Source organism: Mus caroli, unplaced genomic scaffold (assembly GCF_978045245.1).
Source record: "Mus caroli unplaced genomic scaffold, Mus_caroli_1 scaffold_13, whole genome shotgun sequence".
In the NCBI taxonomy this organism is placed as follows: Eukaryota; Metazoa; Chordata; class Mammalia; order Rodentia; family Muridae; genus Mus; species Mus caroli.
Genome location: NW_028227268.1, coordinates 15,346,840 through 15,359,962, shown reverse-complemented (window position 1 = coordinate 15,359,962; position 13,123 = coordinate 15,346,840). Strand labels below are relative to the sequence as shown.

Here is a 13,123-nt window from a genome sequence, read left to right as displayed (position 1 = left end):
TACTTGACTAGGACAAAGGGGTGTTTTTGATACTGGAGTTTGATTATAAGGTGCAAGACTGTTGTGGTAGCTCACTCCTTTAATCTTTATTGAGCACTAAGGGACAATCTCTGACTTCAAGGCCAGCTTGGCCTATGTATCAAATTCCAGGATAGCTGGAGTGGGGAAGGTGGAGGTGCAAAAACCCAGGTAAGAGGCCTCTACGCGAATAAATAAATGAAGAGAATGGGGAGAAAAATCACATTTATTAGTTAAGACAACCACAGGCTGGACACAACACACATGCTAAAAAGTGGACTGTCTTTTAAAACTTCAAAGGTAATTTTTTCCAAGCCCCACAATCATTTCCATAATTATTTACAAAATAAAAGGTCCACATTAAGACATTGAACAGTAAAATATGTAATAAATGCTCCAATCTACACCTATACTTAAAAATCATGAATCTGACTAGCCATGCCATTGAAAACCACTCAGGACTAGAGGATGAATCAGTTTTCAATGTTATCAGCCCTGGAAAACACACCCAGCTCCCACCCCCAGCACATTCTAATTTGTTTTAACATTTTATAAATAAGGCATTAACAATAAGCCCATTTTAAAAACAAAAAGTTAAATAACTTCCTTTAAGACTTTTGTCCTGGGCAAAAAACACACCAATTTTTTGGGAAGACATTTAGACCTACTTATAGCCATTCTGAAACAAAGCTGTTTGCTGGTGATCCTACTTAAATCTAAAGCTCCCCCCCACCCCCCCAATCCTTCTAGCTGTTAAGCCCATGTTGAACCTAACCCGAAAACTTTATTTACTGTGCTTTTGGTTATGATGTCTTCCTTGTGACTAGCCTACAAGACCCCTAAAATCCCCTGAAATAATGTGGAGACATTCCTGACTTCCAGGTGTGGCTATAAGCACTCGGGCAAGTCTTCGAGGACTAGGAACCTACAAGGTAACCTGCACTAAAGACACAGTGCTCTTGGGCTAACAGCCTTTCAGCTCTGCACATTTCGGCAGTTGACAACAAAACCAAGAGATGGAATAAAATTTTGATAAAGCAAAAATGTCATCACTTAAAACTGTTTTGCAAAAGAAATCACCATGTATTTATATAGTTCCTGTCCTGTAGTTCACTCTTAAGGAAAATAGGCTATTAAATGACTTACTTCCCTGATACTGAAAAATGACAAAGCTTTTATGCAATAAATCTGGAATTATAAAATCCATTGTCTCGAACTTCTTCCCATACGAACAGATCATCCTAAGGGCCTTCTGAGTTCCTCTCCTAAATCCAGGAATGGGAAGCAGTCAACTTTACTTGTGTAAAAATAAACACCAAAACAAAAATCCCCCCAAAAACATACTATCTAAGCCAAGTTGTACATGACATTATATATGTAAAATAAAGTACAATTTCACTTAATTCAGTCTTCAAATATCTTTTATTGGAAGGCCATGCATTGCCTTCATTTATTGTATTTGAAATCACTGTACAGTTACTTTTGTGAAAACACTGCCTGCATTTTCTAGTACAAAAAAAACCTAAAAATTGTTTCAGGAATGTAGAGAAATATCCAACTTAAATAGCGAAAAAAGTGCACCATAATTACTGCTGCACTGCAGTCATTTCTGCATTTCCCATGTTTCTTAAATAACTATCTTGTCTGATAACACACAATATAAAGAGCAATTATGAAAAACAGACATTTACATATACTTCTAAAGTCTTATTGAGAATACCCTGTTGGCATGGGATAGCCAATCATAGGCGCAGCAGCTGCGGTAGCAGGATATGCATATGCCTGTTGGTTCATACCATTGTGCATATTTGCAACATTACTTCCATATTGCTGAGTGCTATCATAACCGTTCTGGTAAGTCCCTGTCGGATTACCAGTCCTAAAACTGGTCTGTATGCCAGCAGATACAAAATTACTTCCAAAGCTCCCATTGGTGTAATTTGCAGCACTGTAAACACCATTCTGAGTTTTAGCCCCAAAATCTCTCTTAAGCAGATTAGAGTAGCCTCTGTCATAGTTTTCCCTGTCTCTAAAGGTATTAAATCCACCCCTTTTGCCTGCAGAGTATCTGTCACGACGATCATCCTTCATGCCTCCTCTACCCCTGGAACGACCTGTCAAGAAAGTAAGTGGAAATTGATCAATTTTTACCTGTGGCATAAGTGTGGTAAGATAGGAGAGTTAGGTAGCTCTATTTATGTTGGGTCTTAAGTGCTTTTAGATTCTTTAGGTTTCAAAATAAAAAGTACTCATTCCTCCGATCCCACTTCGTAGACAAGAGGTAACTGCCACCTACCAGAAACATCTCTTACAAAGATCCTTACCTGAACCTCTGTCTTCGACCAACTGAAGCAACTTGGGATTAATTGCTTGATTAGCTTCCCGAAGCACAGAGATAAGGTCGCTCACTTGCTTTATGTTATTAGGTGTAAAGAAAGTGTATGCTGTGCCTGTTTTGGTACTGCGAGCAGTTCTTCCAATTCGATGAATATAATCCTCTGAGGAGTTAGGGTAGTCATAATTGATGACAAATTTCACATCTTCCACATCTGTAAGGTGTTGCAGTGTGGCAAAATAGCAATGTACGGAGTTTTGCACACCACAACAGCCAGACCAAAAATAAAAAGTTAGACAATTGTATTCCCAAGAAGGTACGGGCTGAAAAAAATACAGTTAAAATGGTTATCCATTTCCTGTAGGAACACCATTGAGGTAGGAAAAAAGGACAGGGTAGGGGAAAAAAAAAAAACACCCAAAAAAACAACAAAAAAATTTGCACATGTCAGCTGTCTTAACACCCACCCACTGACAGCCTATCAAGGGAATGTGTGTTCTCCTTAGCACATTCCCAAATTGACAGTCCCCTTACAGATCATCAAGTGACATCTGAATGCTTCTGCGCAGTAGGGCCAATTAAAAGTTTCTCAGCAATCTCTTCATGTGCTCATTTTTGAGGACCTTTAAACAAAAATGTAAAGGTCCTTTGCATTACACTCATCAGAAGTTCAAAATTCTGGCCACACTGCTTGTCTTGCCAAGACCTTACAACTGCAGCTGCAAGAAAAACATACCTGTCCCCCAAAAGTTGTTTTAATGCACTGTGTCTCGTCTAGGCAAGCGCTTCCAAGAAGCCAGGATTCACTTGAGAATGTGTCTCTCTCTGGCAGGTCTCGACATGACGACTACTGTGTAGGTGAGGGAGGAACTTTCAAGGCACTTTCTTTTCCCACTGACTATGTGTGAGAAGTTGGTCCTGCTCTAGGTCTCATGTGCCAGTACTCACCAATTTGTAAAAGGCTTAGTACCTTTTAAAGCTGCTCTCTCCATTTCAAACTTGAACAAAAATTTCATTGAACATTGAAGTTTGGAAATATTTCTTCGACATTTCAGCAAACTCACTGAAACTCAAAGACCCACAGATCACAGTGAACAGTTTGAAACAATGCTGTACCATGGCAATCATGCAAAGCATGGGACAGATGAAATACCACGGCAGTGAACTGTGAGGTAACTTCCATTTTTTTCCCCCGGAGAGAACAGTTTATGGGGCAGAGATGGTATGTTCTGCCCTTTGAAGATTACTGGCACACTTTCAGCTTTTCACCTCTCTAATCGACTGGAAGCAGCCAGCCGATCACTAGTCCTCCATCCCCCTCGAGTCCTCCGATTGTCATGCCTAGGCCTTGCCACAAAGACTGCACCTTTATGTGAAAAAAACTTAGAAAAAATGCAGAGGTTAAAGAAAGCAATAAACTTTCTTTAAAAAAAACTACATGGAGATCTTCTGGGAAACCAAGCCATGAATTCGAGTTTGTACTAACCTAGCCCTCTGGAGGCCACATCGGTAGCAATCAGAATAGGAGCTTTTCCATGTTTGAATTCTATAAAGACAACCGTGAATAATCATTAATGCAAGCAAATGATGTTATCAAGCTACAAACTAATCTTATTTGAAATACATACCATTTAGAACCCAGTCACGTTCCTGCTGACTCTTGTCACCATGGATGCCCATGGCAGGCCACCTATGTCAAGAATTAAATTATCAGTAGTATACCCAACTTAAAACTCTTGTCAAGTCTCTACCAATATTTATTCCCACTGTGCTTCATCTTGGCCAAGTGTTTTCCCACTAAGCACTGCAACCCAGAGCCTACTACAAGTCACTGGAACGAATCCATACAATTACCCCTATATCACAGCACATGATTCCCAAAAAACACCAGCTCCAAATCAAAAGTACTTTTTAAAGTCGGCTTTGATTCAGGAAACCACATACCCATCTCTCCTCATTTTTCTGGTAAGTTCATCACATCTTCTTTTGGTTTCAACAAAAACAATGGTTTTATTCTCCTTCTCACTCATGATTTCTTCCATCAGACGAATAAGCCTAAAGATGAAGAAAAACTCACGGTTTTTAAAAGGATATAAAAACCAAACCAAACACAACCCTGACTTTTTGCTTAGTGAATCCATTGACCACGTATCAATATAAGTCAAAATGTCAAACCCACTAAGCCACCACACATACAGATTTTCAGGTGTATCACTTTATGCACGCTTGTGTAGTGACTAGGTTAAAAAACTATGAGTGTTTTCCTCATGCAAGCCAAGCAAGTTCTTCATATCACACCAAGCCATATCACCAACTAATGGATTTTTATAAGAACATATAGCACAATTTGAGACAATTTTCAAAACTGACTACTCTTATATAAGCAAGATTTTCCTCAATCTGTTAAAATGTAAACTCACTTTTCATCCTTTTCGACATCATGACATACATCCACAATCTGAAGAATGTTATGGTTTGCACTCAGTTCCAGCGCACCAATATTGATATGAATATAGTCTTTCAGGAAATCCTCAGCAAGTTGTCTTACTTCTTTTGGCCAAGTTGCACTCCACATTAGTGTTTGCCTATCAGGCTGAAGATTTAAGGAAATAAGTTAGATTTCAACCTTAAGAGCATTCCTAGAACTGATTTTTATGATAACATAAGGATACGTACTCTTATTTGATCCACAATTTTCCTTATCTGGGGTTCAAATCCCATATCAAGCATCCTATCAGCTTCATCAAGGACAAGGTAAGTTGTTCTTCTCAGATTGGTTTTCCCACACTCTAAAAAGTCAATCAGTCTTCCAGGTGTTGCAATACAAATTTCCACACCTTTAATTAAATAAAAACAAGTAGATGTTTTAACTATAATACACAAACCCTTCATCTCCATCAGTGACAAAGATCCCCTTTTATGGTCACATACCTCTTTCCAAATCACGAATCTGTGGTCCTTTGGGAGCACCACCGTAGATGCAAGTAGACTTCAAGCGACAAGCTCTACAATATTCAGCAGCCACTTGCTGCACCTGCTGGGCCAGTTCTCGAGTTGGTGCCAGCACCAAGCACTAAGTTTGAAAAAAAAAAAAAAAAAAAAAAGTGTTTAGTATAAACCAGTTTACTAAGACCCCATGTCTTTGTGTGTTGGGAATTAGAATTCATTCTAAGACTTTTTTTGAGACAGTGTCTCCTGTCATTTAAATTGGCCACCACTCCTGAACTCTCCAGTCTCTACCTCCCGGCCACTATGCTCAGGATAAAGTTTTTGTGTGTGGAAGGCACATGGAGAAACCAGAGGGCAACTTTTGCAAGTTGGTCTCTCCTTGTGACAGTTGATCAGGCTCATGACAAGTATCTATTATTGGCCGATCCAACTTACTGTCTTCAGATACTAATTAGTGTTTGTTTGTTTGTTCCGAGACAGGGTTTCTCTGTGTAGCCCTGGCTGTCCTGGAACTTACTTTGTAGACCAGGATGGCCTTGAACTCAGAAATCTACCTGCCTCTGCCTCTGAGTGCTGGGATTAAAGGTGTGCGCCACCACGCCCAGGCTGGATACTAATTTTAAATGGCTAGTTTATACTGGCAACCCTATATTCCCTATATAAAAGTCAAAGGAGTTTTAGCAAATATGGTGGGAAACTTAAGATAATACTTACAATAGGCCCATCACCTCTCTCTAGGAATGGCTGGTGGTTTATGTGTACAATGGCAGGCAGCAAATACTATTGAAGGGTAAAAAATAGTAGAAATTAGATTAAAATAGTTATATATCTACAGGTCACCTCTGCCACAATTTATCAAGTTTTCCTAGACTTACAGATAGTGTCTTCCCAGATCCAGTCTGAGCTACTCCAACCATATCCAATCCACTGAGAGCAACTGGCCAGCCCTGAGCTTGAATAGCAGTGGGTTCAGTGAAGTTCTGCCTTGCAATCACATCCATGACATTCGCTGCAACCAACAATGCCATTTTAACAACAAATGTATAGGCAAAGGGGGGGGGGGAGGATGATGAAAGGATAAAGGTGAAAGTTAGTCCTTACCAGGAAAGTTTGCTTCATAAAAATTCAGAACCGGTTTTGGACAGTTGTGACCTCTAACTGTAATTTCCTTGCTTCTTCTGTATGTATCAACCTCTTGCTGAAAAACAAATGATCTCAGTCTCAGACTTCCGCCATGTTCCCTATAGCTCAATAAACTTTTAAACATACTTATTTCTAAAAATCTGGACCCATAAACGAGAACTCTACTTGGCAATAAAAATTAATAATTCATAATACTTATTTAAATGAAAAAAAGAAATGAGTCTCTATGAAGCACAAATAGGCTGCTAAACCTGTTTCCCCGGTGACAGGATTAAAATAGGGCACAATATATCACAAGAAAAATTACAGAAGTCTACCGCAAGCAACTTTCCATTTGCAAGGCACCTATTACATTTCCAACTAATTGACTAGAGTTATAGCATGAAGAAGCCACATTTAAAAACTCACTGCGGTGCGCCTTGCCAAATCAGGGTGTTCTTGATAAAAATTCTTCTCAAATTTGGGCAGCTCATCAAGATTCCACTTCTTTTTAACTAGTTTCTCCCCAGGATTTCCAAACTTCTTTCCAGAGAGGGGTCCTGTTCTACTCCCTCCAAATCGAGGTGCACCAAACCTACCAAAAAAAAAAAAAAAAAAAAAAAGTTGGGCACATTGTGAAAGATTCTACAAGAACAGGTTTGCCCTCACATTTCATTTGCTGCCTTTTGATAGAGCCAAAGTGTGCTTCTGGAATTCTTCCCAACTGTCATTCTAAGGACAGCCACAACTGGCAGCGTTTCTTTTCTGAAGTCCCAAGCACACTCTACGGAGGCCAAATAAACATAGTGGATTTATCAGGTGGCAAACAGCCCAAACATCTAACCAGATTACAAGGACAACAGTTAGAGCCTCCATCTTCTCTCCCCACAGAGCTTAGAGAATTAGCGTCTAGGAGCTGGGCAAGGGAGGAGCTTAGTAAGGTTATTTTTGCCCCTGTTTTCATCAAAGGACCTAATCTTAAATAACGGGGCCGCAAAGGCAATGTGAACAGCTGAACGAGGATAGCACGGCGGACAGGGTAGAAAGGGGAACAGGCGCCAGCGAGCCGCGTCTAGGGAAACGCCGCGAACGGCTGCAAACCAAGGTAACAAAATTATGTAACGCGAGGGAGAAAAAGAGGAGGAGCCGAAAGCAACCGGGGGAGGAGTCCCGGCCCGGGCGGCGTTCCCGCTGGGGCGGCGCTTCCTTCTTTGTCTCGCATTTCTCTCTGCGCCACATTTTCTCGCCGCTGCCATTTTGAACTCCTCCGCCGGGCGGGGTAACAAAGGCGCCGCCGCCATGTCCGAGGCCGGCATTTTGTGGCTGCGGCTCCGCCACATGGCCGAATCGGCCGGCGTAGGCCACCGAACGGGGCACAGGGGGCCTCGAAAGCGCCCCTTCTTTCCCCCGGGGATACCGGAAGAGGGGCCCCCCTCAAAAAACAACCCAACGAAAGATTGCGCAAACGACGCCGGGAGCTGCCTCAAAGGCGCGGCGCTTCCCGACCGAAAACACTCCTCCGGGTTTCCCACAACAGCCGCGGGGCCGCCGGGCTCGCCCCGGGTCCCGATCCTCCCGAACAAAAAAAAACAAAACAAAACCAAGGTTGAACGCCATTACCCGGAGCGTAGCCTTTAACGGCTTTTAACCGGATGTGTGACAAAAGCCAGGCCTCCTTTCAGGAAGGGAAAAAAAATATCTAAGGTTCGGTTGGGAAGGCGAGCTTCGGCCGCGCCGCTCCCCCATCCCCCACCCGGCCTGACAGGTCTCTTGTCACACTCACCCTCGATCCCGGCCGCGGTCTCGGTCACTAGAATAACTCGACATGGCGTCAATGGTGGCGGTGTGCGGGCGGAACCCAGTGAAAGTAGAATCCGGCGGCGACGGGTCGCGGAGAGAAGGCCTCGGCGACGGCGAAGCCTCTGCGGGGGCGTCACCAGCGGAGGGGGCCGGTGGTGTCGAGGGCCGGAGCTGCGAGGGCGAGGACCGATGGAAATGAATGAGGTGCCGGCTGCGTCCCCGCAGCCGCTTTTATAGTCTGGACCGCCTCCTCGCCGCAAAGCACGCTGGGAGCCGCTCTATGACCTAATCACCCCGCCCCCCTGGCTCGGAGGCCCTCAACGCCCGCCCGCCCGGGTTCCGGAATCCGCCATGTTCTCGCCCCTCCCCCCCCCCCCCTGCGGGCGGGCGCTCCCTCCTCGGCGCCCGTTTATTACTCGCTTCACGACTGGGTGACACCACTAGAATGCCTCGCCCCGACGCCCTTTTGGCGACACCGCCATCTCTCGTCTCGCTACACCTCAGACAAGCTGCTTCCCCGTGGCCAGACGGTCCTTAAAATGGCCAGCGCCGGCCATTCCACCGTCTCTACTTGAAGATGTTTACGTCTCCACAGACTCCCCCCACGCCCATAACCAAAGGAGACCGGGGAGGCGGAGCTTGGCCTCGCCACGTGATTGGACTCAGGGCAAGGCGGATCGCACTACTTCCTCGCTTGGTCTCTGGGCGGAGGAACACCAGACTACCAACTCACCGGAAGCGCGGCTCCAACGCCCCCGGGGAGATCGGCCGGGCTGCTGGGTGACCTGGCTGCCCTGCCCGCCGATCTGAGAACCCGTAAGCGGGATCTTGACCGCGGGGAATGGTATCTGGAGCCCGCAAACTGCCGCCTCAGCGCGTGCTGCGAAAGGAAGTGCTCCTCTGCTGACCAATCAGCGTCGAGAAGCCGTTTTAACGTCCCTCCCTCTTCCACCCCTCCTTCCCTGCTCGCAGTGTCTGCCCCCCTCCTCCTCCTCCCGTCGGCTCGACCGAGTTCGACCCTTCCGGGACACCGTCGCCCGCGCTCTCGTCTTGGAGTCCGGCCGCGACCTCTCCTGGCAGTATGGCCAGCTCAGAGGCTGGTGAGTCTCGGCCTGGAGCCCTGGTGTTTTTGTACTGCAGCATTCCGCAGGCCTCCGGCTGAATCTGAACCGCGTCTGCGCTGCTGAGGAGGCTCGGGACTGTCGGACACTAGTTGCAGTCGCAGGGGGTGGGGGTGGGGTCTCTGAATTTAGGGTCTCAGCCTCGAGACCTCTTGCGGTTTCCAGGCGTGGAACTGAGACTTGGGGTGAGATAGGAACTCTTTGTCGAGCCTGGGACACCCGCATCCTGTCTATATAGAGCAGTCAAGATCCTTTCTTGGATCCGAATTTTTGTAGGGTATCTAGCCACAGACTGTCTCTCTTTCCCTTGCTTTGTTTGGACTAAGGCAGAACTTATCTTTATATTGATTTTTTTTTTCCTTTTTGAGGCATAGCACTCATAAGTTCTTTTGATGCCCTCAAGAGTAACTGGCTTTGTCTAGTACTGCCTTTGAAAAGCCAATTCATTCGGTTGTCTAGGACGCTTTCCGCTTTTTCCAAGACAGCATACAAAATGGTTGTCATGGCTTGGTCAGCTGTGCGACATGGGCATCGGGAGGAGGGCATAATGGGCATGACATATTCAGACTATTGTCTCCAGAGCGTGTGTCAATACTGGAAATGTGGCCAGTTCCAGTCATTTCAAGATTCAGGGGTTTCAAGTTTTGGAATTATTGCTGAAGTCCTTAACCTTAGTCCTGCACTATCTAGGGAAGGGCAAGAGCTGTTTTTGGAAAACAATGTGCTAATTTAGAACTTAGCGATTTGGGTTTTTTTTTTTTTTCGTTTTTACCTTCGTATACATCAAATATAATAAAAGGAAAACTAACAAATGCATTAGTGTCGGTGTTGTCATTATTCAAGTTCCTAACAGCCTAAATTAATCCCTTATTTGGGTACCCGAGAGATCTTAACTTACACAAGATAATTGGGTAAAAACATGTCTAAAACTATTGGGAATTCTGAGCCACCTCCGTTAGTTTGTAGCAACTTTTAGATTATCATTTACAGCTGACTTATGACATTCCTGGTTACCTATAAATTTATTGTAACTAAAAACACCCATGTGAGTATAAAAATACTGGTAAATAGGATTTGAGGTTACAAGAACAAGACTGGGGTTGGAGCAGCAGTTTTGACTTCAAAGAAGCTAGCTAGCACTGGAAATCATCTTAAATACTTTTGAGAACTTGCCTGGTTGAGTCTTTGAAATTTCATAACAGAGTCCTTATCTTCTACAGTTTTCAATGTATATTCTTGTGCAGCAGTGATTTTTAAATGTACATATATATGACTTTCTCTATTGCTATTGAAGACTGATTCCCCCTCCCCCCACCCCACTTCTTCCCCAACAGAATGGGTAACAATTGCCAATAACCTCCTTTCTAAATGTCACATACACCTGAGGATACACGAACTTCAAGACTGTGATGCTCATGTTTTTATTGCCCTTTATCAATCCATTTTGGGAGAAAAGGTACCAGGTAAGGGTACTGAAAAGTGAGAATAATTTTATGTCTTAGGTCACAGGTTTCCTTTGGCATAGAATTTTGTTTCCCTTTCAACATCTTATCTCTATCCAAATATAGCGCAAGTTGCTTTAATGAGTACAGTGTGGACCTCACCCATAATAATAGCCATGAGTAAATAGTTTGGCGTTTATTTGAATTAATCCCCATTTGACTCAAACTCATATAGTTCATTCATGCCTTTAAAAACATTATTTCTGTAACTACCTTCAAGATTCTAAATTTGAATAGGTCTTGGAAATTTATTGGATCTTTACTTATAGATAAGAATTAACATTATAGTGAAGTGTGTTGGCTAGGCTGGTCTACATAGTGAATTCTAAAGTTATATAGTCCTTGTTTCTAAAAGGGAAAAAAAAAATGCTGTTTGTATTTGGTTAACCTAATTTACTGAGAAGATAGCTAACTCATGCTGTAGTGGTGCATGCTTTTAATCCCAGCACTGGAGAGGCAGAAGGGAGGTAGATGTCTCCACAGAGATGGGGTCCAGCCTGGTCCACAGATTGAGTAAATGAAAATAGCCAATAAATGTGACTTACTGTGCCTGCTTATTTTCTTTTAGGGGCCAGATGAGTTGCATGTGTCCTCTGTTAAATGTCACAGACCCCTTGTCCTTAGATTCCTTACTGCTCCTTCCTTTGGCTCTAACTGAGAAAGCATTACTGTAAAATGAGTACCATCTTCATCTCCCCACCGTTAACTTGAATGAGTGTGTCCTCCATGTTTTCTAGAATAAGGGTGTGGCCTGGGGTTGTGGAAGCTTGATAATAGTTTTAACTGTCCAGGGTTCATCTTTTTGTTGTTGTTACTGTTTTAAGACAGTCTATTTCTCACTGTCACTCCCTGGCTGTACTGGGCCTCACTCTGTAGAACAGACTTTACTTGAACTCAGAGATCCACCTGCCTCTGCCTCTGCCTCTCGAGCACCAGGAGCAAAGGCATGCACCACTACACCCAGCTCTAGGGCCCACCTTCAATACCAGAGAGACACTTGGCTTGCTGTTGAGATCTCTCCATGTGTGCTTTAGCTTTTATGCCAGCTATTCCCAGAAGATGCTTGTACCTTACTGCCTTTAAGAGGCCTGCCTGAGCACCTGCTGTGGCTTGCTGCTCTTGACAGTGTCACTGTGTAGCCGCGGTTGGCCTAGAACTTGCTGTGTGGACCAGGCTGGACTTTGCCTTCCGAATGAATGCTGGAATTAAAGGCATGTGCTGCCATGTCTAGCTGATGTGGGATTTAAGTTTTTGCTTTACTTTGTCAAGGAAAGCGGCTCATAGTTAGGGAATTAAATATCTTTTTGATTGTTATGTTCTTGAGACAGGTCTTGTTTTATAGACAAGTGTAGTTGCAAACTCATAATACTACCACATCCCCTCCAGTGCTGAGATTGTAGATGTGCGTCATCATGGACAGCCTTGTTTTTATTATTAGACCATCTTATTGCCTTAAATATAGGGATCTCTTTATTCCTTTTCATGGTGCTTCCATAAAATACACTCATACATGCGTGAAAAGTATTTCACTAATATATACAGAGTGTTGAAAAACAAGTTTCAATCAATAGTCAATCAATACAGTCTCTAGTGCATAGTATTTAGCCTCCTTACTCCTTAAGTTCTTTTTGTTTTTTGGGGTTTTTTTTTTTGGTTTTTTGAGACAGGGTTTCTCTGTGTAGCCCTGGCTGTCCTGGAACTCACTCTGTAGACCAGGCTGGCCTCGAACTCAGAAATCTGCCTGCCTCTGCCTCCCAAGTGCTGGGATTAAAGGCGTGTGCCACCACCGCCCGGCTCTTAAGTTCTTTTTTGTTTGTTCGTTTGAGTTGCTTTTATAGCAGAATTTACTCAGAAGCTTAGTCATAGACTATGACAAATATAAATATATGTACTTATATTTTAAAATTCGGCTCCTCAAAGATCTAAAACAATGTGACTTTCCCTCCCGCCACACAGACCTCATAGTTCTTCCCAGGAATCAAGAAGACGAGGCCCACAATGTCCAAGCGGTAATTGATTCACTCGCTTTGGATTACCTTCAGGTCAGCCTGTCTCACATAACAGGTTAGTATATATTTACCCAACAGATAATGACATATTTTATTAAATGTTAGACTCTGAGGTGCTGTTTAACCAAGTCCAAACAGGAAACTTTAAGACTGAGCTACGGTGAGGGAGGGCCCTGACATGGAGTCAGAAATGTGTTGTATGTGTTCCTTGGTTTTTATTTGTTTTGAGTCAGGGTTTTTCTCTGTATTCCCGGCTGTCCTGAAACT

General features: G+C 43.6%; 2 protein-coding genes across 3 annotated transcripts in view; one reads left to right on the top strand and one right to left on the bottom strand.

Moving 5' to 3' along the window:
- Positions 1-226: 226 nt before the first annotated feature.
- Positions 227-9,108, bottom strand: Ddx5 (DEAD-box helicase 5). Of its 2 annotated transcripts, none has more exons than XM_085829459.1 (14): positions 8,958-9,108; positions 8,208-8,395; positions 6,854-7,019; positions 6,404-6,500; positions 6,178-6,311; positions 6,017-6,082; positions 5,285-5,426; positions 5,030-5,190; positions 4,774-4,946; positions 4,298-4,408; positions 3,982-4,043; positions 3,840-3,899; positions 2,343-2,567; positions 227-2,132 (listed from the first exon to the last, which is right to left on the bottom strand). In XM_085829459.1, exons 2-14 carry the CDS (start codon positions 8,249-8,251, stop codon positions 1,726-1,728), a joined length of 1,848 nt encoding a protein of 615 aa, XP_085685585.1. In that variant the 5' UTR covers positions 8,252-8,395; positions 8,958-9,108; the 3' UTR covers positions 227-1,725. The 2 variants fall into 2 exon arrangements, with proteins under 2 accessions (XP_085685585.1, XP_085685584.1); XM_085829458.1 differs by lacking the exon at positions 8,958-9,108 and adding an exon at positions 8,641-8,659.
- A 2-nt stretch (positions 9,109-9,110) lies between these two features.
- Positions 9,111-13,123, top strand: part of Cep95 (centrosomal protein 95) — a 30,271-nt gene continuing 26,258 nt past the window's right edge. The window contains exons 1-3 of the mRNA XM_021175478.3: positions 9,111-9,324; positions 10,680-10,808; positions 12,804-12,911. Coding sequence (XP_021031137.1) covers positions 9,306-9,324; positions 10,680-10,808; positions 12,804-12,911 — 256 coding nt within the window. The 5' untranslated portion in view covers positions 9,111-9,305. The remainder of the gene's footprint in view (positions 9,325-10,679; positions 10,809-12,803; positions 12,912-13,123) is intronic.

What these genes read in the sequence shown, in the direction of transcription:
- Ddx5 (XM_085829459.1), bottom strand. Translation starts at nt 8,251, where the DNA reads ATGTCGAGTTATTCTAGTGACCGAGACCGCGGCCGGGATCGAGG. An exon ending in ACGTGACTGGGTTCTAAATG is followed by an intron (nt 3,900 to 3,981) that starts GTATGTATTTCA and finishes TTGTCTTTATAG; the next exon opens with AATTCAAACATGGAAAAGCT. An exon ending in GGTCGAAGACAGAGGTTCAG is followed by an intron (nt 2,133 to 2,342) that starts GTAAGGATCTTT and finishes CTTTCTTGACAG; the next exon opens with GTCGTTCCAGGGGTAGAGGA.